This window comes from Girardinichthys multiradiatus, chromosome 14 (assembly GCF_021462225.1).
Source record: "Girardinichthys multiradiatus isolate DD_20200921_A chromosome 14, DD_fGirMul_XY1, whole genome shotgun sequence".
In the NCBI taxonomy this organism is placed as follows: Eukaryota; Metazoa; Chordata; class Actinopteri; order Cyprinodontiformes; family Goodeidae; genus Girardinichthys; species Girardinichthys multiradiatus.
The window spans coordinates 5,267,465-5,289,739 of record NC_061807.1 but is presented as its reverse complement, the minus strand read 5'-3'; the positions used below and the strand labels follow the sequence as shown (position 1 = coordinate 5,289,739).

Genomic DNA, 22,275 nt, shown 5'->3' with positions numbered 1-22,275 from the left:
TGTATTTATTGAACCCTTCCGTTACATCAAATAAAAGTGCTTCAGAGACGCAGAATTAAGAAATCACTTAAATAGGACCTTTCTGACAACATGAAGTAGGTAAAAAAGTCTGTCTAGAAACGGTTCTCTAGAGAACCGCAGTGAGGACCATGATCCATAAAACATGGAGCAGTGTGGAACCTTCCCAGGAGTGGCCGACCTACCAAAATGACTCCAATGAGGATGGTATAAACAATTTACATTTCTTCATTAGATCATTATTTTAATAAATGTGTTTGTTTGTTTTTATTGGTTTGACTGTTTACATTTGAACTCTTTCCGGATCAGCGGCTGAAGCTTTCTGGTTCTCCTCTTCTTGTGGGAAACGTTCTGCATGAAATGAAGTTGCTCTGTCCACTATGAAGGTGCTTTTACTTTGAAGGTCTCACAGGCAACGCGGCGGAAAGGGTTCCGCGAGGCACCGCGCGGGCTTCACGTGCCGCTGGCGCTGATGGCGGCGGGGCTCGCGGAGGGTCGCACTGAAGAGGGAGCGCGAGGAGGCGGGGGACAGACGGCGGTACCGAGCACTGACGCTCCACTGCACGGACCGTGAACACACCGAGCCGAGCTGCAGGGAGGCCCGCTGACAGAGTCCGCTGGATGGATGGAGGGGTACGGTTGTTTTTGTCTCAAAGCTCCCGGTGGGGTGGTGGTGGGTAGAGCCGCACCAGACGGCCGCTGGAGGGGCCGCCTGCAAACTGGGTTACCCTGGATACTAACAGCGTTACTTTTATGCTGGGGTTTAAAACACTCTGTGTCATATGCGAGTAAACAGAGCCTCTTTATGGCCTTTATGTGGCCTATATGCGTGTGTTGCGTTCACTGACCGTCAGTCGTCATGTTTACCGGGCTGCAAAGCCGTGTAAGTGTGCGTGTGCGCGCGTGTGTGCAGCACTGCAGCATGCAGACTGAACTTGGCCCGGTGAGGAACTCCTCACAGACCACCACCGTGTCCTGCAGCAGTGTTACTGCGTGTACCTGTAAACGTGTTCATGTGAGGACCACCTGCAGGAAGAAGCACCAGAGTTGGGGACATTCCTGCAGACTGGGGACATTTTGGTGCTGGCTGTTGCTGCTACTAGGATCCTTGGTTGGTCGTTTGAGAGTTAAAATTCTGTGCAAAAGTCTTGATCAGTGCCAAGTTTCTTATCAGTTTTCTTATAATTTTCCTGTCGGGAGCCAGACATTCCTAAACTTGTGTGGAGTTGATATTTTATGAAAGGAATGCTTTGAACATTTCTAACAAAATCACTGCGTCCAAATTTATCTCGATAAGGAATATTTGTATGGTGGTGTTAAAATCTGTTGAACATATGCAAAACGTACCATAAAGTACTGAGGTTCTTGCAGTATAGCCAGTAGCATTACTCAGTTTTTCTCTCACAATAAAGGGGTCAACATTTAATGATTAATAGCGGTCACTTATTGATTCTCATAAACAAACACTGCAGGAACCTTTTCCGAGAGCCAGCGTGGTTTTCTGCACTGGTTTGTCTGTCTGGTTCAATGTTCCCAGGTTTATGTTTTCATTGTTTCTCAGGAATTGGTTTACAAACACAACATTGTCACAACTCAGCCTCTTCTGTTGAATATCACAGTGTTTGCATTCAAATACAGTAATGAAATTAGGTAACTTTCATTTAAACATGTATTAATTAACTACATTTACCTTCACTTCCAGCTTCTGTGGAGGCTGAGGAAGTATTGCTGTCATCAGCATGAGGCGTTTTTCATTTAGTCAATCTGGGCACTGGCCCAGGGCACCATAAGAAGGGGAGTGCATGAGCGATGGTTTTAAAAAGTGCCTTTCTGTTTGTGCCCAGAATCGGTGTTGCATTGCCGTTTTTCATGTATAGACACTGGGAAATGAAACCTTCACTGACCAGCCAGTCAAATTTCTGAAAAATCTGAATTGTCTTCATATTTTTAAATGCACCAAAACTTAAACTTGTCATGTTTGATGCACTTTATTTCTTTTTGTGAGTTAATGTCGTTTGATACGTCAGTAAGGAACAATCACATGATTTGTGTTACAGCCCTTAGGCAATAAATCAGTCAGTGAGCATTTGAATTAGCAGGTCACACTTTGAAAACTGAAAATAGAAATCAGCCTGAAAGAGCCTAATGTGTGCATCTGCAACATTAATTTATGACCCAAAACTGTCTCTACCTGGAAGCTTGACAAGCTTCCAGGTAGAGACAGGTAGAGACAGGCTGGCCTGTGGCTTTGAATCTTCTGAAGCAGGAATTTAAGCTGCCTGTCTAAAGGATAGTTGAGATAAACCTGAACAATCCATAATTCCTGACTGTACACATAACCATCTAGTTATCTTTAAACCAGCGAGGACCTATGAGCTGACGAGGCAACAGGCCACCTGTTTGCAGTGGTTGTTGCGTCCATGTTGCTCCTGTGGTTCTGAGCATCAGCTCTCATTCCAGTTGTAGCTTCCTTCCACGGTTGTTGCTCAGGACAGATTTAAATGTCTGCCTGCTACACAGTCATGCGCTGCTGCTCTCACGGATGCCGACTCTGTCGTAGTGAAAATGCATCTCAGAGGATGGCATTAACCCATTCATATCTGGTGCAGCACGCAAGCGTCGTGGGCATCTATATTCATATTTTCCCTCTAAGCTTTTAGAGGGAAATATGTAGACATAATGTGTTGAGTACCAAGTACAATTTTAAAGCCTTAATTATGTTAGATCTGCTTATATTTATTAACTAGATGCTTATTTATTCACTTTGAAAGGCAGCATGTTTCTCCGTAAGATAAATTCCCAGGTTTTTATGCTTCATAGGATGAACTGACAATTGTTTAAATGTTAATTTAAATGATATAAAAACTGACACGTTGCAATGATTCTTATGTAAGTTCAGCAGCCAAACAGGTTGGATTTTCACAGAGGTACATAATAAAAAAACAAACATTTTTCAGTTGTTTTTTAAATCAAATATATTTATAACTTTGAAATGTCTTATTTGCTGTGAAATATATTTAGCTGGAACTGCGTCTTCTACTTCTTTAAAGGTTTCAGGTGTTTTAAAATGCAACAAAAGTTTAAATATATCATTGGTAATTTTGTTCCCGTGTTTTTTTAAGAAGCAGTAAAAATTAAATATTCTCTGTAAAATATAATTTGACTCACTTTAGATATTGATCCTTACCAATACTCCAGCCTGGCTGTCAGGTTTGCCGGTTATGTCGCTTCATTTTAAATCATTTATTTAATGATTGTAAAATATTATTTTTCCAAAAAAACATTTTCCAAGCATGCAGGGCTCTGATAATCGTTATAAAAGGCATCTGCAGTCAACTATATGGTGTTACTGGGTTGAAACCCATTGGTTAACAGATCTTCAGAGGCCACCTCATCCAGCGACAGCATCGTTGGTTTAAACAGGGTAATTTAACAAGCTTATCTTCAGCTGATTATTTATACGCAGCGGCAACATTGAGCTGAGTGTGTCTCAGAGGCCGAGAGACGGCTCCAAACAGATAAATTAAATAAAAAAGTTCCCAAAGTTTACATAAAAAATGTTCAGGTTTAAATCTGGATTTATAAAAACGTTGTACAGCTTGGTACCAGAAAGTGGCTTAAATACTGATGTCGTTATAATATTAGAGAGAAGTTTTTGACTTTATTTGACTGGTGATTCTTTGAGGGCCAGGGATCTTTCAACTCCCACCTCCGGGAGAGCTTTGACCAGATCCCGGGGGATGTTGGAGACATAGAGTCCGAGTGGACCATGTTCTGCACATCTATTGTCGATGCTGCTGCCCATAGCTGCGGCCGTAAGGTCTGCGGTGCCTGTCGCGGCGGCAATCCCAGAACCCGGTGGTGGACACCGGCAGTAAGGGATGCTGTCAAGCTGAAGAAGGAGTCCTATCGGCTGTGGTTGGCTTGTGGGGGACTCCTGAGGCAGCTGACGGGTACCGTGAGGCCAAGCGTACTGCGGCCCAGGCGGTGGCAGAGGCAAAAACTCGGGCCTGGGAGGAGTTCGGTGATGCCATGGAGAAGGACTACCAGTTGGCCTCGAAGCGATTCTGGCAAACTGTCCGGCGCCTCAGGAGGAGGAAGCAGTGCTTTGCCAACACTGTTTATAGTGGGGGTGGGGAGCTGCTGACCTTGACTGAGGACATTATCGAGCGGTGGAAGGAGTACTTCGAGGATCCCCTCAATCCTGCCATTACGCATTCCCCGGTGGAAACAGAGGCTGGGGACTCGGGGTTGGACTCTTTCATCACCCAGGCTGAAGTCACCGAGGTGGTTAAAAAGCTCCGCGGTGGCAAGGCTTCAGGGGTGGATGAGATCCGCCCTGAGTACCTCAAGTCTCTGGATGTTGTTGGGCTGTCATGGTTGACACGCCTCTTCAACATTGTGTGGCGGTCGGGGACAGTGCCTCTGGACTGGCAGACTGGGGTAGTGGTCCCCCTTCATAAGAAGGGGGACCGGAGGGTGTGTTCCAACTACAGGGGGATCACACTCCTCAGCCTCCCTGGTAAGGCCTACACCAGGGTATTGGAGAGGAGAGTCCAGCCGATAGTCGAACCCCGGCTTCAGGAGGAACAGTGTGGTTTTCGTCCCGGCCGTGGAACACTGGACCAGCTCTATGCCCTCTACAGGGTGCTCGAGGGTTCATGGGAGTTTGCCCAACCGGTTCACATGTGTTTTGTGGACCTGGAGAAGGCATTCGACTGTGTCCCTCGTGATGCCCTGTGGGGGGTGCTCCAGGAGTATGGAATTGGGGGCCCTTTATTAGGGGCCATCCGGTCCCTGTACGAGTGGAGCAGGAGTTTGGTCCGCATTGCCGGCACTAAGTCGGACCTGTTCCCGGTGCATGTTGGACTCCGGCAGGGCTGCCCTTTGTCACCGGTCCTGTTCATAACTTTTATGGACAGGATTTCTAGACGCAGCCAAGGGCCGGAGGGGGTCTGGTTTTTGGGACCAGTGGATTTTGTCTCTTCTTTTTGCGGATGACGTGGTCCTGCTGGCCCCCTCTAGCCAAGACCTACAGCATGCGCTGGGGCGGTTCGCAGCCGAGTGTGAAGCAGCTGGGATGAAGATCAGCTCCTCCAAGTTGAGGCCATGGTACTTGACCGGAAAAGGGTGGCTTGTCCTCTTCAGGTTGGAGGGGAGTTCCTGCCTCAAGTGGAGGAGTTTAAGTATCTCGGGGTCTTGTTCACAAGTGAGGGAAGAATGGAGCGGGAGATCGACAGACGGATCGGTGCAGCTGCCACAGTAATGGGGGCGCTGTGCCGGTCCGTTGTGGTGAAGAGAGAACTGAGCCGAAAAGCAAAGCTCTCAATTTACCGGTCGGTCTACGTTCCTACCCTCACCTATGGCCATGAACTTTAGGTCATGACCGAAAGAACGAGATCCCGGATACAAGCGGCTGAAATGAGCTTCCTCCGTAGGGTGGCCGGGCACTCCCTTAGAGACAGGGTGAGGAGCTCGGAGTAGAGCCGCTGCTCCTCCACATCGAGAGGAGCCAGTTGAGGTGGCTCGGGCATCTATACCGGATGCCTCCTGGACGCCTTCCTCGGGAGGTGTTCTAGGCACTTCCTACCGGGAGGAGGCCAAGGACACGCTGGAGGGACTATGTCTCTCGGCTGGCCTGGGAACGCCTTGTGCTCCCCCCGGAGGAGCTGGAGGAGGTGTCTGGGGAGAGGGACGTCTGGGCGTCTCTGCTGAGTCTGCTGCCCCCGTGACCCGGTCCTGGATAAAGCGGAAGACGACGAGTATTTTAAGTTTTTTTCTAAATTAATTTTAAGATTTGCTTGAAAATTCTAAATGCATGAAAGCTGTTGAAGAAAACACCACTACTTATCCTCTTTAGTAGTTCTGCATGTCTAATAAAGGGAAATAAAGTTAAAAACAATTCCCGTTAGCTTTTCTGGAAATGGAGATTCTAGAAATAAGTGGAAACATCTAGATTTAAATTCTGCAGCTTTTCCAGGATAGGAACAGAGCTGCTGTATGAAGACAGCTACATCAGTAAACATCAACATGATTTCCAAGATGGTCTCCAGAAGAGAGTGAACATGTGTGTGTGTGTGTGTGTGTGTGTGTGTGTCCTGGACAGAGTGGCAGCATTGTGTCTCCTGAGGTTAAGGCGGTGCAGTGATGAATATCAAACAGGCCTGTAGTAGTGGCTGTGTGTCACACACTGTTGTTGTTTATCAATAAACCATTGTTTCCTCTCTCTCCACAGTCCAGGACGTCCTTTTGGCCCCACCAGCTGCTCCTCTCCTCCTGCTGCAGAGGAACCCGTAGTGTGTGGCTGTAGAAACGTTCTAGTAGTGCTCATCTGAAAATGACCCTGACACTGCCAGGCTAGCCGCAGCTTCGCTGTGATCCTCGCTGTCCTGCAGCTCAAACTCAACAAGTTTTTCATTTGAAAATGTAGATCAGTTTGTTTGTTTTTTCAAGAAAGAACAACTAGAGAATAAAAACAAACTTCAGTGGAGAAATTTAGTTATCAACCAGACTGCTTGAAAATGTAGGTGGACTGTGAACAGCGTCAGGTATTCAGCAGCTAACGGTGAGTTAGCGGCTCGAGGCAGACGGGTGGCGGTGGCTCTGGCGTAACAGAGGGGATCAGCGGGGGTGCGATGGAGTACCACTCCGGTGGCAGCCTGCCCCTGCTGGGGAGACCGCGGTACTGCCCCGGAGCCAGCGCTAACGGAGGCTATCTGTGTGAGACGGGACACTGCTGCGGTGAGACCGGCTGCTGCACCTACTACTATGAGCTCTGGTGTAAGTTTTTACTTTAATTAAAACGTAATCAGGATTTTCTGCAGGAAAGGATACTGTTTAAAGATTAGCCTTTAAATGAAAAATAATTATTATCTCTGCAAGGCTTTTAATTAAACCCTTATACCCACATACTGAAAAGTATTTACCCCTTACATATTTCTACTATTGTTGCTTTTTGTCAGTCCTAATATCAAAGATAATCTGAGTAAATACAAAATCTGCTTTCTAAATAAAAAATTAATTCAAGTAGAAACGTTTCCAGCCTAAGAACCCAGCCTTGTTTGACAATATAAGTGTCCCCCTTAAATAATAAATGAATTAAATGCAGCATTTTTGGGTTAAGTTTCACCAGGTTAAGTACCTGGCCTATAGAATCAAGAAATTACTTGGGTAGAATCTGTCTTGCGACATGAAGTAGACTAAGATATCTTTAAAAGCAATGCGTCACACCCCAATCTGAAGAAATTCAAGAACATATAAGAAACAAAGTCAATAGCATCTATGAATCTGGAAGGGTTACAGAGTCATGTCTAAAGCTTTGGGACTCTAGAGAAACATTGTCCACAAATAGAGAAAACATGGAACCCTGGAGAACCTTTCCAGGAGTGGCCAGCCTACCAAAATTACTTCAATGACTCAATTCAGGAGGTCACAAAACAATCCAGAACCCAAGGCCTTTAGGGTGGCTTTTGAATTTATATGGCAATGGTGCAGCTTTTTGCATGGTGTGTGTCCTGTTGCATCTGATTTAATTTAAAACTAGCACAGCTTTTCAATAACACGGTGGTGCACATATGCCACTATGGCAGAAAACCCTGAGAGAGAATATCCGATCATCAGTTTGTGATTTTAATCTCAAACACAGCTGGGTTCTGCCTCTGCAAAGATTAGAAACCAACAAGTTTCAAAGCCTTGATCTCAGTTCTGTGCAATTTAAAGTTCTTTGTACACTTATTTTATTTAGGGGTTTCAAACTTAAAGGGGTTGTAATTCATGTATTGATTCATATATATATACACTGCTGAAAAAAATAAAGGGAACACTTAAACAACACAATATAACTCCAAGTAAATCAAACTTCTGTGAAATCAAACTGTCCACTTAGGAAGCAACACTGATTAACATTCAATTTTAAATCCTGTTGTTCAAATGAAAAAGACAACAGGAGGAAATCTTTGGCGATTAGCAAGACACATTCAATAAAGGAGTGGTTCTGCAGGTGGGGACCACAGACCACTTCTCAGTACCGATGCTTTCTGGTTGATGTTTTGGTCACTTTTGAATGTTGGTGGTGCTTTCACACTCGTGGTAACATGAGATGGACTCTACAACCCACACAAGTGGCTCAGGTAGTGCAGCTCATCCAGGATGGCACATCAATGCAAGCTGTGGCAAGGTTTGCTGTGTCTGTCAGCGTAGTGTCCAGAACCTGGAGGTGCTACCAGGAGACAGGCCAGTACACCAGGAGACGTGGAGGAGGCCGTAGGAGGGCAACAACCCAGCAGCAGGACCGCTACCTCCGCCTTTGTGCAAGGAGGAACATGAGGAGCACTGCCAGAGCCCTGCAAAATGACCTCCAGCAGGCCACAAATGTGCATGTGTCTGCACAAACGGTTAGAAACCGACTCCATGAGGATGGTATGAGGGCCCGACGTCCACAAATGGGGGTTGTTCTCACAGCCCAACACCGTGCAGGACGCTTGGCATTTGCCAGAGAACACCAGGATTGGTAAATTCGCCACTGGCGCCCTGTGGTCTTCACAGATGAAAGCAGGTTCACACTGAGCACATGTGACAGACGTGACAGAGTCTGGAGACACCGTGGAGAGAGATCTGCTGCCTGCAACATCCTTCAGCATGACCGGTTTGGCAGTGGGTCAGTAATGATATGGGGTGGCATTTCTTTGGAGGTTCGCAAGGCCCTCCATGTGCTCGCCAGAGGTAACCTGACTGCCATTAGGTACCAAGATGAGATCCTCAGACCCCTTGTGAGACCATATGCTGGTGCGGTTGGCCCTGGGTTCCTCCTAATGCAGGACAATGCTAGACCTCATGTGGATGGAGTGTGTCAGCAGTTCCTGCAAGATGAAGACATTGAAGCTATGGACTGGCCCGCCCGTTCCCCAGACCTGAATCTGATTGAGAACATCTGGGACATCATGTCTCGCTCCATCCACCAACGTCATGTTGCACCACAGACTGTCCAGGAGTTGGTGGATGCTTTAGTCCAGGTCTGGGAGGAGATCCCTCAGGAGTCCATCCACCGTCTCATCAGGAGCATGCCCAGGCGTTGTAGGGAGGTCATACAGGAACGTGGAGGTCACACACAATACTGAGCCTCATTTTGATTTGTTTTAAGGACATTACATCAAAGTTGGATCAGCCTCTAGTGTGTTTTTCCACTTTAATTTTGTGTGTGACTCCAAATCCAGGCCTCCATTGGTTAATAAATTTGATTTCCATTGATGATTTTTGTGTGATTTTGTTGTCAGCACATTCAACTTTGTACAGAACAAAGTATTTAATGAGAATATTTCATTCATTCAGATCTAGGATGTGTTATTTAAGTGTTCCCTTTATTTTTTTGAGCAGTGTATTTATTTTAAAACAACCAGTTAAGGTAAGTAAGATCACAAAACCACAGTGAGAATCAGGACAATAATTGTAACAAAATGTCGAAAAGGTTTAACGGGTGCGAATACTTTTGTAAAGCCTTGTACAGCAGAATATAAACTACATGTAGTAGATGCTGCCCAGATGCTGAAAACATAAACAGGAGCTAAAGAAGAGACTACATACTGGTTTTGATGGTGCTGCAGAACATATGTTCAGGATTTAGACCAGAGACCAGCTGTTGAACACAGAGACCTGGTTCAGTGATCAATATTGGGTCACAAGAAAACCCAAAGAATACCCTGGAGACATATTCCTGCTGATCTAGAATCAGAACCTAGACCTCTCTGCTGGAAATCACAGCAGGGAACCAGTTTGTCCTCCACTGCATCATTTCATCATGATTACTGTAGATTCACCAAACAGGCCCAAGCTGCTCCCTGTAAGGAGCGAATGAAGTAGATGTTCATAAACATCTTTTTACAGCTACGTATTCTTTGTCCTTATTTAGTCCCAGCGAATAAAATGTAGGATTTTAGCCCAAATGCTCCGTCCCATTGAAGCCTGATCAAACATGGTAAAAGTTAGCTTGTTCAGCTCATTTGATCATCTCGTTCAGATATTACTAGAGGTTATTAAACATATTTAAACAGAAGTAAACGCCCTCGTTTCACTGTTTTCAGCTACATTTTGTTTAGAGGGAGGATTTTGGAATCCTCAGAAAATGAAACCTCAAATATCTTCAGCATGAACCCTGCGGACAATAGTTTTATTGTGTGCTGGACATCAAATGCATGTTTTGTTTGTGTCTGTGCTTCTCTGTCATTTAAAAATGTTTTGTCATTTAATGCATCGCTGTCTCTAACATTTTAATAAATAACAGCTTGTCTATTTTTACAGTTTTTTTATGTTTAGCCTAATTTAATAAAAATGTGAACCACGGTCATCGACTATGATGTTAGAAACCATTAAATTAAATAGACATCACTTCTACTTTTTCTGCTGTTCTTTTCTTCTGAATTCACATTTATAAACCCACACTTATTCAGTTTTGATGTGCACGACCTGAAAGGCCAGCGTGCCGAACATTGACGGGTTGTGTTTTAAACTGTGCTTGTGTGTGTGTGTGTGTGTGTTCAGGGTTCTGGCTGCTTTGGACCGTCCTCATCCTGTTTAGCTGCTGCTGCGCGTACCGACACCGTCGAGCCAAACTCCGAGTCCAGCAGCAGCAGAGGCAGAGAGAGATCAGCCTGCTGGCCTACCACGGAGCCAGCTCCTTCCCCTCCTCCATGCTGGACCTCAGTAAGTCCGACCACCAGGATCTTTTCAGGCTGATCCGTCAGAGTCCAGGAGGTGGTTCTGTCAGTACAGGACAACCGATTAATACACATTATCTGTTCTGGACCAGAGAAGAAGGTTGAGCTTTATTAAACTAGAACCTGTTGACGTTTTGTCCCGTTTACAGCTACAATCAGCAATGCAGCTTATTGGGATTTTAAGTGCGGGACCAACTCAAGGTAGAGCATAATTATGAGGTGGAATATTTAAGAAATGATTTATAGTACGGATAAAAATCTGAAAGTGTGGTGTGCTTTTTCATTCATCCTGCTTTCCTTCAGTTTTTTTCCATTTCTTGTAAATCTTTTGTTTTTCTGCTCAAATTAAAGTCACATTTTGTAAATTTTTTAAACCACCTGATATTTGAATGCTGTAAATTTGAACTTTTTGTACAGTATCTTCTGATTTTTTGTTTTTATATTTTTTTTACCTTTGTGTGAATCATACAAGCTTCTATTTGTCTGACACTTTGCTGCTGGCACACCTGACCCTCCCCACTGGAGAACAATACAGGATATTTCTATTCTATTTCTATTTGTTTCTATTCGGCGGTTTTTTAGGGAACGTCTCTACCAGCTTTACACTTCTAGAGCCTGACCTTTTGACCCATTCTTCTGTTACACCACAGCTCAAGCTCAGATTGGATGGAGGTCAACTTTTTAGTCTTATCACAGATTCTTGATTGAAGTTGAGCCAGAACTTTGACTAGGCCACCCTAAAACACTAATCTTCTTTGGTGTAAACCATCTCATTGTAGCTCTGGCTCTGTTTAGGGTGATTGTCCTGCTGGAAGGTGAACCTTCACCCCAGTCTCAAGTCTTCTGCAGCCACTAACTGGTTTTCTTCCAGGATCATCCTGGATTTAGCTCCATCCATCTTCCCATCAGCTCTGACCAGCTTCCCTGTTCCTGCTGAAGAAAAGCACCTCCAGAGCATGATGCTGCCACCATCATGTTTCACCTTGCAGATGGTGGGTTCAGGGTATGTTCGGTGTACGTTTACTACCACACAGGCCAACAAGTTCAGTTTTGATCTCATCTGAATGGAGGACCTTCTTCTACATGTTTTGCTGCATGGCTTTTGGAAAACAAGACTTCTGCCACCTGAGCTCTGGATCTCTGTAGCTCCTCCAGAGTAAACCTGGATCTCTTGGCTGCTCCTCTGATTAATGTTCTCCTTCCTAGTCCTGTGGGTTTAAGAGGACATTCTTCTCATGGTAGCTTTTCAGTTTATATTACTCTATTGATGAATGACATTCTCTACCGAACCTCTGAGGCCTTCATAGAACATACTGAGATTAGTTACTAATTAGCAGTGGGCTATTCTGGATTTTATTTACTGGAATCAGATTAAAGGGGACATAGTTCAAATGCATGTCTCGCTTTTTAGATTTTTATTTGTAAAAATGCTGAAAGCCTTGTACAATTTTCCCTCCACTTCACAATTATGCACTAATTTCTGTTGGTTTGCAACATAAAATCCAAATAAAACACATTAAAGTTCATGTTTGAAATGTGTAAAACTGGAGACTTTAAGGCGGTTTGAATACTCTTTAAGGCTTGATGCTAACATTTATACGATGAGTTTGTGTTTTATGTGTCAGTGTTTTATTCTCAGCAGACATACGTCATTCATGCTGCAACAAAAAGCCCACAGTTCATTCACATCATTTCAGCAGCAATGATCACTTTGACTGGAAATAGTTTCCATGTTTCCAGCACATGGGTGATATCTGTGACCTTTCAACCCTCCACACAATGACGCCAGCTCTGGTTTTGTCCTTTTGTTTGCATCTGAAGCTCAGCTGTCGAATGATGTCCTGCTTCTAGTTTGTTTCTGTGACGGCTCTGACAGCTCCGAGTCTTAAAGGTTGATTTTTCAGAAAATAAACTCTTCATCACTTCCTGCGGCAACTTTAATTAACGAAGCTTCATTTACAAGATTTATTTTCATACCATCAGGTGTAACACAAAGAGCTTTATAGAGGTTAACACTGCACTGATTTAAGGTTTTAGAAGTCATAAAGTCATTCATACAAAGAAAACACTGTAAATATGTTCAAAATAACAACCATCCAACAGATCAATCGCTCTTTTTAAGATATTTTTTGGCATTAGAGGCCTTAATTTTTCATTGTTCGACTGTAGGCAGACAGGAAAGAGGGGCAGACATTCGACAAAGGTCACCGGGTCCAGGACTTGAACCCGGGACTGCCGCATCGAGAACTATAGCCTCTATATATGGTGGTGCGCTTAATCCCTACACCACCAGCACTGCGCTGCAGTGGGAAGACATAAAGAAGAATAGAAAATGGTTGGTGGCTCAGCTAAGATGATCTCAAATACCAGAAAGACGCGGAAGAAAATGGAAAACTGCATTCCATCGAAATAAATAAATGGACAGAAATGGACCAACAGTTCTATGGTCAAGATGGTTCTCTTTGGTGTCCAGAGACTGCAAACAGTTTGTGGGACGACATCCAAGCACTACATTCAAGCCACAGTAGACCCTGGAGCATGGTGGCTCAGGCATAATGGTATGGTGATGCTTTTAAACTGATGCTGTCAGGCCTTTCTCAGATTGATCAGGGATAACATTAAATAAATACTAGATGAGTTCAGAGCCTTATACCCTCTGAATTGGTGTTTTAACAAGACAATGACCTCAAACACACCTCCATCTTTGTTTTAGAACATCAACACATCTGTTGCTGAGTGGCCAGTCCAATACCTGGAACTTCCTATAGGAAACTAGAAGGGCGACACCAAACGTGATGTTTCTGAGGCAAAACCAAGATGTGCAGAGCAGCTGCAGAATGTTGTCTGTTGATCCTGGACTGAAGTACTTGTTCACATGTAACAGAAGTTGGATGACTTTTGGTGATTTTGCTATTAATTACTTGAGACTGATTCAGTTACCAGACTTTATTTCTTGTAGTACACGACTTTGTTACCTCAAATCTTCTAACCTCTCAATAAACTGTGTCAACAGCAATGTTTCAACAACTTCTGTCTTGGTTTTACTGGATCTCTGCTACGTTCGACTCAGTTGATCAGAACATGCTAACTGATAGATTAGAAGAGTAGTTAGGATTGTCTGGTACTGTGCTAAACCGGCTCAGATAGTATGTAACAGTCTGGGACTAAATTGTGTCATTCAATAATTATAAATCTGAAAATAAATGATCAAAATGTGGGGTTCCACAAGGTTCTATTCTTTGTCCACTTTTAATCAACATGACCCCCTGGCTCAGATTATGGGCTACTCACAAGAAAACAGAAGATTTTGGACTTCTATTTGTTTTTATATGTCATATCTACGCTGATGACTAGATCAGCCAACAACCACCTTAAAAACATTGCCAGAATAAAGAGTCTCCCACCACAACAGGAGAGAGAAAATAAATGGTGCAACTTTTTATTAGGTTGTAGGATGGAAATCAATCAGGCAGCTGCAGCACATCCAAATCCCTGCTACCAGAGTCCTGACCAACACCAGGACAATGGATCATATCAGTCCAGTCCTTAAATCACTGCACTGGTTTTATGTTTGTCTTTTATGTGATTTTTACCATTTTAGCTGCTGTTCTTTTGAGGATCCTTGCCTTGCTTAGTGTGTTTAATTCATGATGACGCGATTTGAAAACAAGGGTCCCCCTTATCAATGGTTTTCTCCTTCTTGCCTTCCTTCCCTCTGTAGGTTTTCTGGCGTCGCTAAAATTGCCGTCCTACGAGGAGGTTGCGGCTCAGCCCTCCACCCCTCCTCCTCCCTACAGCTCTGTTTTTACGACCCCACGATATCCGCAGCCCCCGCGTGCTGCTGACCCACATCTGCTCACGCAGCATGGCCCGTTGCTACACCGACCACTAAGTGATGGACCCTCCTCCTTTAGCTCTGACAACAGGTAAAAGTCCCTTTAAAACTAGTAAATGTAAAACCACTTCTAATCTAATGAAGTGCACTTTGCTGCTGTCATTCTAGTACTTTTCTCAGATGATTTTCAGACATTTGGATATAAACAATATTTCCCATCTGCAGCTCCAGCTGTTCCTGCGACTCCTGCTGCCCCTCCTCTCCATGTAGCTCCTCACTCTCAGCACCCATCACCTATGAGACTGACACAAGTCACGCCTCAACGCCCAGTGAGGCCACGCCTCTCAACCTTGATGTCGCCATGGAGACCATAGCAGCTGCAGCCAGTTGCTTGGAGGCAAATGAGGCCAAATTTCCCTCTGAGATAGCAGGTCCCACGGTAGCCGTTGACATCGTTGGTGCCGAACATGTCAGAGCTCAGGAACTTCCTGCCACGGACTCTTCACTTCCTAGCCAGACTGTTACCATGGCAGCCTCGTCTCAGCCTTCACCTGTCTCTGAGATGGCCCTTACCGTTGCACATTCTTCTCCTATAAATGCACAGCTTGATATGCCACCATGTTCACCAATCTTCAGCACTGGTAGCTCAAGTACACTCCCTAGTCCAAGACTTGATACCATCCAGCTCTCATCCATTGAAATCATGAGAACTGGAAGCCTGTCTGGGCATTCTAATCCAACAGCTAACTCCTCTGAAAGCTGTGGGCTGGTCAAAGCACTGGAAACTCTTGATTTACCAAGAACTTTTGATTCAACCAATGTTCCTTCTAGTCCACCGGTACCATCTCCAGATGTTCACAGAACTATAGCCTTCACAGCAGACTCTGCCAGCCTTCTAATCCCAGATCAGGATCTTTGTAATGTGCCAGATGGTGCATCTGTTACCCCTACCCAAACTACAGTTCCTACTAACCTTACAAAGGACCAAGAACCACTATTGTCTGACCTTACTTTAGTTCCACCAAACCCACCAACCATTATTGTCCAAGACTCCATTACTAACCCTCCTCTAATTCCAAAACCAACACATTTAAATCTCACCCCAGGTACGATTACAGCATCCGTTTCCTCTCCATTGACTCAAAACTTAGAACCATCACCTGGGGGTTCGGTCCCGATTCCTTCAAGTCCTGTGTCAGGCCGGTCTGGCTCTGTTGCCAGTGTTTTATCTTCTGTAGTTTTGACTATATCAGCAGACAATTCAGGACCTAGTCTCGGGCTGCATGAGTCATCCGAGTCAAACCTTCTTGCACCATTGCCTGCAGATGTTCAGACTAGCTTTAGTTCTGGGTCTGGATCAGGATCGCCAACCTTCATTCCGGCTCTCACCTGTACAGTTCCTGTAAACAGTTCCCCCTGTTGCCCAGCAATCACTATTGAGTCTGAAACTTCTTTCCCTTCTTCCCAGTCGCCTGTTGCAGTTGTCTCTCCTTCCTCACCCCGATCCCCTCCCTCTCTCACAGCACCAGCATTACTCTTGGACCCCCTTGCTGCTCTGCACCAGCCCGACAAAGGCGGTTGTTCTTCTGGCCATGCTTCTTCCCTCTCCCCATCAGCCCGGGCTACTCAGTCTCCACCAAAACAGACCGTATTCTCCCCATGCGTGGACATCTTTGAACCTGGACCTACACGCTGGGAGGACGGAGAAGAGGAGCAGGATGATAAGGACAAAGAGGAGGATGAAGATGATGAAATGGGAGCTGATGAGAGCCAGTACAGACACCGGCGTCTTACCGGCGACTCTGGAATTGAGGTGTGCCGGTGTCAAGTAGAGGAGGAGGAGGATGATGAAGAAGATGAGGAGGAAGAGAAAGATGGAAACACTGACCCGCATGATAGCATGGATTGTCCTGCAAGAAGTCAGATGAGCACAGGAGACGAACTCACACCATGCAACCCTTCCGCCTCTGTCACCATGTCAAGCCCTGAAGAGAACAGCAAAGTCATCATTGTCATGGAGAAAGTGTAAACGGCAGAAAGTAGATGGTTCAGTTTTTCCTCCTGACCGGGAGAAAGCCCATCAGCCATCAAACGTTGTTGGTGGTGCTTCTTAGCCGCCAAGGTTGTGAACCTAGATGACGTCATGTTAAGAGGAACGCACCGGTGTTAGGTGGAAGATTTCTTTTTTTGGCCTGTGGTGCCACATGTCCCCAGGTTGAGAGGCGTCTTATTTTGTTTAAGGACGATAAAGCTAAAACGCAGCTGTCATGGAAGAAGTGTAAGCCCATTTCGTCTTAACTTAGGGAGAGCTCTTGACAGACAGATCTCTATAATGCGCATAGTTTTAACAACTATTTAATTCCCACTTAACCCAGTCTTCATTGGCTTTTATCAAGAGATTTCATTAAATCCTCTTTAAAGAGTCAAATACTGATACTGAAATTCACTTTCAGTATTTATCCAAACTACATAAATTTGGACATAAAGGAAAATAAACCCCATGACTCTTTTCTATCCGATGTGACGCAAAAATGGCGTAAAAACTGCAAACAAGTTTGTCTAAGGTTGAAATCATGCCCCTCCAGGCAGTTATGCTTTCTGTGTTTTGCCCATAAATGAACATCTTTAAAAAGCTGAGCATTTAGGCGGAGATACCTTTCATGCCGTCTTGGGTGATGACGGAGGTTGGTAAATGTGCTGCAAACAAGTTGGCTTGCTCTGAAAAAGGAAGAGAGACTGATGTAGGTGGATGATTCACAGTTTCTGATTGACAGAGGGAAGACTGATTCATAGGGTACGAAGGACGTTTGATGGATGGATCTGACGGCAGAGCCGAATTAAGGGGCTAGTTTGCAGTTTGATTCCTAGTGGAAAACCTGAAGGCGGATGCCTCTGATTGGCTTGTATTGCATCGACATCTCAGCAGAGAAAAGCTCTTACATGAATGTAAACAAACAATGGATGCTTTTAGACCGAAACAAAGCCCCAAAGAGAGCAGAGACAGAGCGTCTCGTCATCCTGTCTTTGTTTCTTTCTCGGAGCGTGAGGTCAGATCAAACAATACGCCGTAGACGCCACAATCTCCGTCACCCTGTGGATCTCTTGTTCATACGTCCTCAACTTCAACGGATTTGAACAATAAAACAAAACAAAATGCAAACAAAGCTAAGACATGTCAAGGCCTTTACTAGATGGAGTTACAGCAAACCTGTTAACGGAGTTTGATTTATTTTTAGGTCGGTGTTTCGTACGTTGTGAGCTTGATAGAGAAGTCAGTGTACATATTTTGTGACACACAGAGATGGAATATATTTTATCAATGAAGCAAAGTCAGTAGTAGTTGTTTTGTATATGCTGCCGTGTTTCAGCTCACCTTAGAATCAGAAATTTTCCGTGATATGAAAAGCAATATTTTTCATCTAAAATAGTAAAGAAACCCGGAGAAAAATGAAAGCAGCTTCAGAAATGTTCAGAGTTGTTATCTTAGGGGGGAAAAGTTTACTGATGAGGCTTAGACTGATGTCTTTTGCTGGATAAAAGTTTTTGGATCAACCAAGAAAAGAAAAATGTTCCATCCAGCTTCTGCCTGTTCAGGGAAGATGGCTGTTATCTATCTCCTGTGGTAAACCGTTTTCCAGTCCAACACAGGCTCAAGAACTATGTTGATATAACTTGTTCTACAAAAGAGATCATACATCCATCTATCTTCTATACCCTCCTAATACTTGCCGGGGGTAAGGGGCTGGTGCCTATCTCTAGCAGTCATTGGGGGACCAGGGGGTTACACCTTAAAGTGCCAGTCCATCACAGGGTCAACAGTTACGTTGACTTCACGGATTGTACGAAAAGGAACGATACGTTTTTCAGTAAATTTGTGGTATGAAGGTGAGGTATTGCCATACGCCCGTTTTCACGCAGTGCGTTCCTGTTTCACTCTTCCAACAGACGAAACGTTTAAACATTGACTCTGACAGTGAAGACATACGAGCTTGTGTTGGATGGAAAGTGATGGTTCTCACCCCCTCGTGAAATCATCTATTCAACCTTACTGGTTGGAAAGAGACTCTCGGACTGACAGACATTTAGACCCTGTGTTCATGCTGCATTGATCCACACCTTCATGTATAACTCAACATCGATACATGATGCAGGTGAGCGATGAAGCTACTGTGGACTTTGTTAAGGCAAAGACGAAGTCCTGCGACAGAGACGGCGTGAAGAATGCGGCCATTAAAGACTGGATTTACGTTGGTTTGGATAGAGATGAACCAGATATCTGGTCCTGGGACTTCTGAGAGCTCAAAGACTGATGATGAAGCTTTGGTTTAAATTCAGCACCTGTTGAGTGAGAACGAGTTGTTAGAAGCTAAACGTTCTAGGGTGACGTCGAGCCGTTGATGTTGTAGTTGATGTTGTGGTTGACGGTGTTTTTTGTTTACCTGAACTTATAACGTTATATATTTCATTGGGTTCCGAGTGCCATTTCTACTTGACTACTGTTACTACTTAGCATTATTTAGAGCTGTTCTTGCTCTGTGTGACTGTGGGCTTTATAGCAGAATGACTTGGGAACTGTCTGAGTTTTGTCTGTAATTTAGGTTCTTAAAGGCTGAGCAGACCTGAGATCAGCCGAAGATGATTGGGATTTGATTGGAAATGCCTCAGAGACTCAGAGAAGAGCTCGGATGTTTCTCAAAAGGATGGAAACAACCGGAATCATTGGTTTCTCGTACACAAATATCCAAAGTTGAACTAGGATCCTAGCCAACAGCCAATTGTGATGTTAATTTATCACTTTATTTGCTGAGGTACAACGAGGCTCTGGTATGGCATTTGGCAAAGAACTCTGAGGCATTCTTAAGGAGACCAGTTGGAAAAACCTGAGATGCATTAAGTTGATTCCAGGGCCTTCTGCCTTTGGGAAACCTCGTCTTTATGTCCTTTTTGTTAAGGTCTGAATTACTTGTTTTTATTCAATTATAGCTCTCTCTTCCTGGAGATTTTCACATGAACTAGATTCAGATTGAAAAGGTTCTGCTTTTGTATTCAAGTCAAAAGACCTCACAATATCTAACTGGTGTTGTGGTTGACCAAAACCTTCAGATTGAGATGTTCTTGATAGTGGTAACATTTCCTGGGACAGATGGACCTAACGATGGCTCAGATTTAACAGACCAGTCTGAAAAGTAATCATTTATTTTATTCTACTAGTAGCTGTTGGGAGTTGAAAAGTCTTATTTCCATTTTTCATAAAATACTTAATTAACTTAAAGTTAATGGAAATATGTCAATCACCACCATCAATTAAAATTAAAATCTTAAAGAACAAACCTGTCAAATACAGTTTTGAATTAAACGTTAGTCTTGATGGGTTTAGAAGGTGGTTTGTGTGACTAGACTTAAATTCAGAGTTATGAATATTTAATTTTCATAACTTAATTTAATTTTAAGTTTCTTGGCCTTAAAATGTGAAGCCAGTCAAACCGTATTTTGGATCTAATCTCTTTTTGTTCTTTCATATTTTAACCCCCCTTTGATGTTTGATAAAACAATTGAATTTGCTCAGATTATCATGCTGTCCAGGTCCTACCCTCTGTTTACAGGATTTTAACGGTCTTGTCTTCTCCCCAGTCCTTGCTTGTCCTCGCTGAGGTTTTCTGTCTGCAGAGTTGGGGGAAGAAGAGAAGTTTTTTTAAAACAATAAAATCCTGTAATATTCAGATGACAAGAACACTAATTAGTATTGTTAAAAGTAATAACTGGTATGTATGTATGTGTTACTAAACCAGCCTGTTCTAAAAGTGTGGAAATATAATGAATTAAACTGTTGAATCTAAAGGTTGTTTGTCTTTGTGTTTAATATAGAACCTCTTTCACCACATTATTGCTGATGAAGCACCATATTCTTACCAAAACCGATAATTTATGCATGAAATGTTTATATGACAACACATATGTCATCATGTCATCCTCTTTAAATAGCAATGAATAATGTGACTGGAGGATGGCATAAGGAACCCTTAACTCCTGGACCCCCAACCTCTTCTGTCTCGCTCTAGTGGTGTTTATAATAGTATCAAAGAAAATTGTATTAATTTCAAGAGAAAACCATATGCAGGCAAATATACAGAGTTCAAGAAATATACAGCCAATAAACTAGAATATTATTGAACAGCTGATTTCAATAGCTCCATCATTGAGTTAAGGTAAGGTAAGTTTATTTATACAGCGCTTTTCAGCAATGAGACACTCAAAGTGCTGTACATACAATTACAATACAATCACAAAGCAAATAAACACAGAAAAACAAATCAAATGATAAAATCAAACAACAGAGGTAATTTGAAAAAATAAAAGAATAGAATAGAATGATGGACAAGAAAATGAAAGGAAAATTGGTCTGAAAGCTTAACTAATAAAGTTTAGATGGCCCAGTCAAAGGCCACTCTAAACAAATACGTTTTTAATCTTGATTTAAAGCAACTTAGGGTTTTGGCGCTTTTCCAGTTTTCTGGCAGTTTATTCCAGATTAGTGGAGCATAAGAACTAAAAGCCGCTTCTCCATGTTTGGTTCTGGTTCTGGTTCTGCAGAGTAGATTTGAGCCAGAAGACCTGAGAGGTCTGGGTGGTTGATCCACTGACAACAAGTCTGTAATGTATTTTGATGCTAAGCCATTCAGTGATTTATAGACTAACAGAAGTATTTTAAAGTCTATTCTCTGAGCTACAGGGAGCCAGTGTAAGGACTTTAGAACCGGGCCAATGTGCTCCACTTTCTTAGTTCTAGTGAGGACGCGGGCAGCAGCGTTCTGGATCAACTGCAGCTGCCTGATCCACTTTTTAGGCAGACCTGTGAAGACGGCGTTGCAGTAATCAATTCTACTAAAGATAAACGCATGAATTAGTTTTTCAAGGTCCTGCTGAGACATTAGTCCTTTAATCCTGGAGATGTTCTTTAGGTGATAGAAGGCTGACCTTGTTCCTGTCTTTATGTTCCTCTGAAGGTTCAGATCTGAGTCCTTCACTACACTCACGTTTCGAGCCTGACTGGTGGTTTCTAGCTGTATTAACTGAAGCTGTGTGCTAACTTTTAAACGCTCTTCCTTTGGTCCAAAGATTATTATTACTTCAGTTTTGTTTTGATTCAGTTGAAGAAAATTTAGGCCCATCTATTCATTGATTTCTTCTAAGCATTTACGCAGCGCTAGTTCATGGTCACCTGGTGACATCGTAACGTATAGCTGTGTGTCGTCTGCATAGTTATGATAACTTACGTTGTTGTTTATTAAAATCTGAGTTAGGGGGAGCATGTAGATATTGAATAGGAGGGCCCCTAAGATGGACCCTTGGGGAACGCCACATGTGATTTTTGTGCTCTCTGATGTAAAGTTACGTACTGACACAAAAAAGTCCCTGTCCTTCAAGTAGGATTTAAACCAGTTGAGTGCTGTACCAGAAAGGCCGACCCAGTTTTCCAGGCGCTCTAATAAAATGATCAACAGTGTCGAATGCTGCACTAAGGTCCAATAATACCGGCACTGTGGTTCTTCCACAGTCTGCATTTATACGGATGTCATTGAACACCTTGACAAGAGCAGTCTCTGTACTGTGGTGAGCAGGAAGCCTGACTGGAAGACATCGAAGCGGTTGGTCGTTGTTAGGAAGTTGTTTAACTGCTGAAACACAGATTTTTCAATAATCTTACTGATGAAG

General features: G+C 43.6%; 1 protein-coding gene across 1 annotated transcript; it reads left to right on the top strand.

The window, feature by feature from the left end:
- The first annotated feature begins 444 nt into the window (after positions 1–444).
- Positions 445–20,400, top strand: LOC124881299 (uncharacterized protein PB18E9.04c-like). The gene is made up of 5 exons (XM_047386845.1): positions 445–651; positions 6,254–6,798; positions 10,552–10,713; positions 14,449–14,653; positions 14,788–20,400. Exons 2-5 carry the CDS (start codon positions 6,654–6,656, stop codon positions 16,589–16,591), a joined length of 2,316 nt encoding a protein of 771 aa, XP_047242801.1. The 5' UTR covers positions 445–651; positions 6,254–6,653; the 3' UTR covers positions 16,592–20,400.
- Positions 20,401–22,275: the final 1,875 nt, after the last annotated feature.

Bases quoted from the DNA above. Each gene is read 5' to 3' on its own strand.
- LOC124881299 (XM_047386845.1), top strand. From the start codon at position 6,654: ATGGAGTACCACTCCGGTGGCAGCCTGCCCCTGCTGGGGAGACCGCGG. The intron at 6,799-10,551 runs GTAAGTTTTTAC...GTGTGTGTTCAG, and splicing joins CTACTACTATGAGCTCTGGT to GGTTCTGGCTGCTTTGGACC. The intron at 14,654-14,787 runs GTAAAAGTCCCT...TCCCATCTGCAG, and splicing joins TCCTTTAGCTCTGACAACAG to CTCCAGCTGTTCCTGCGACT.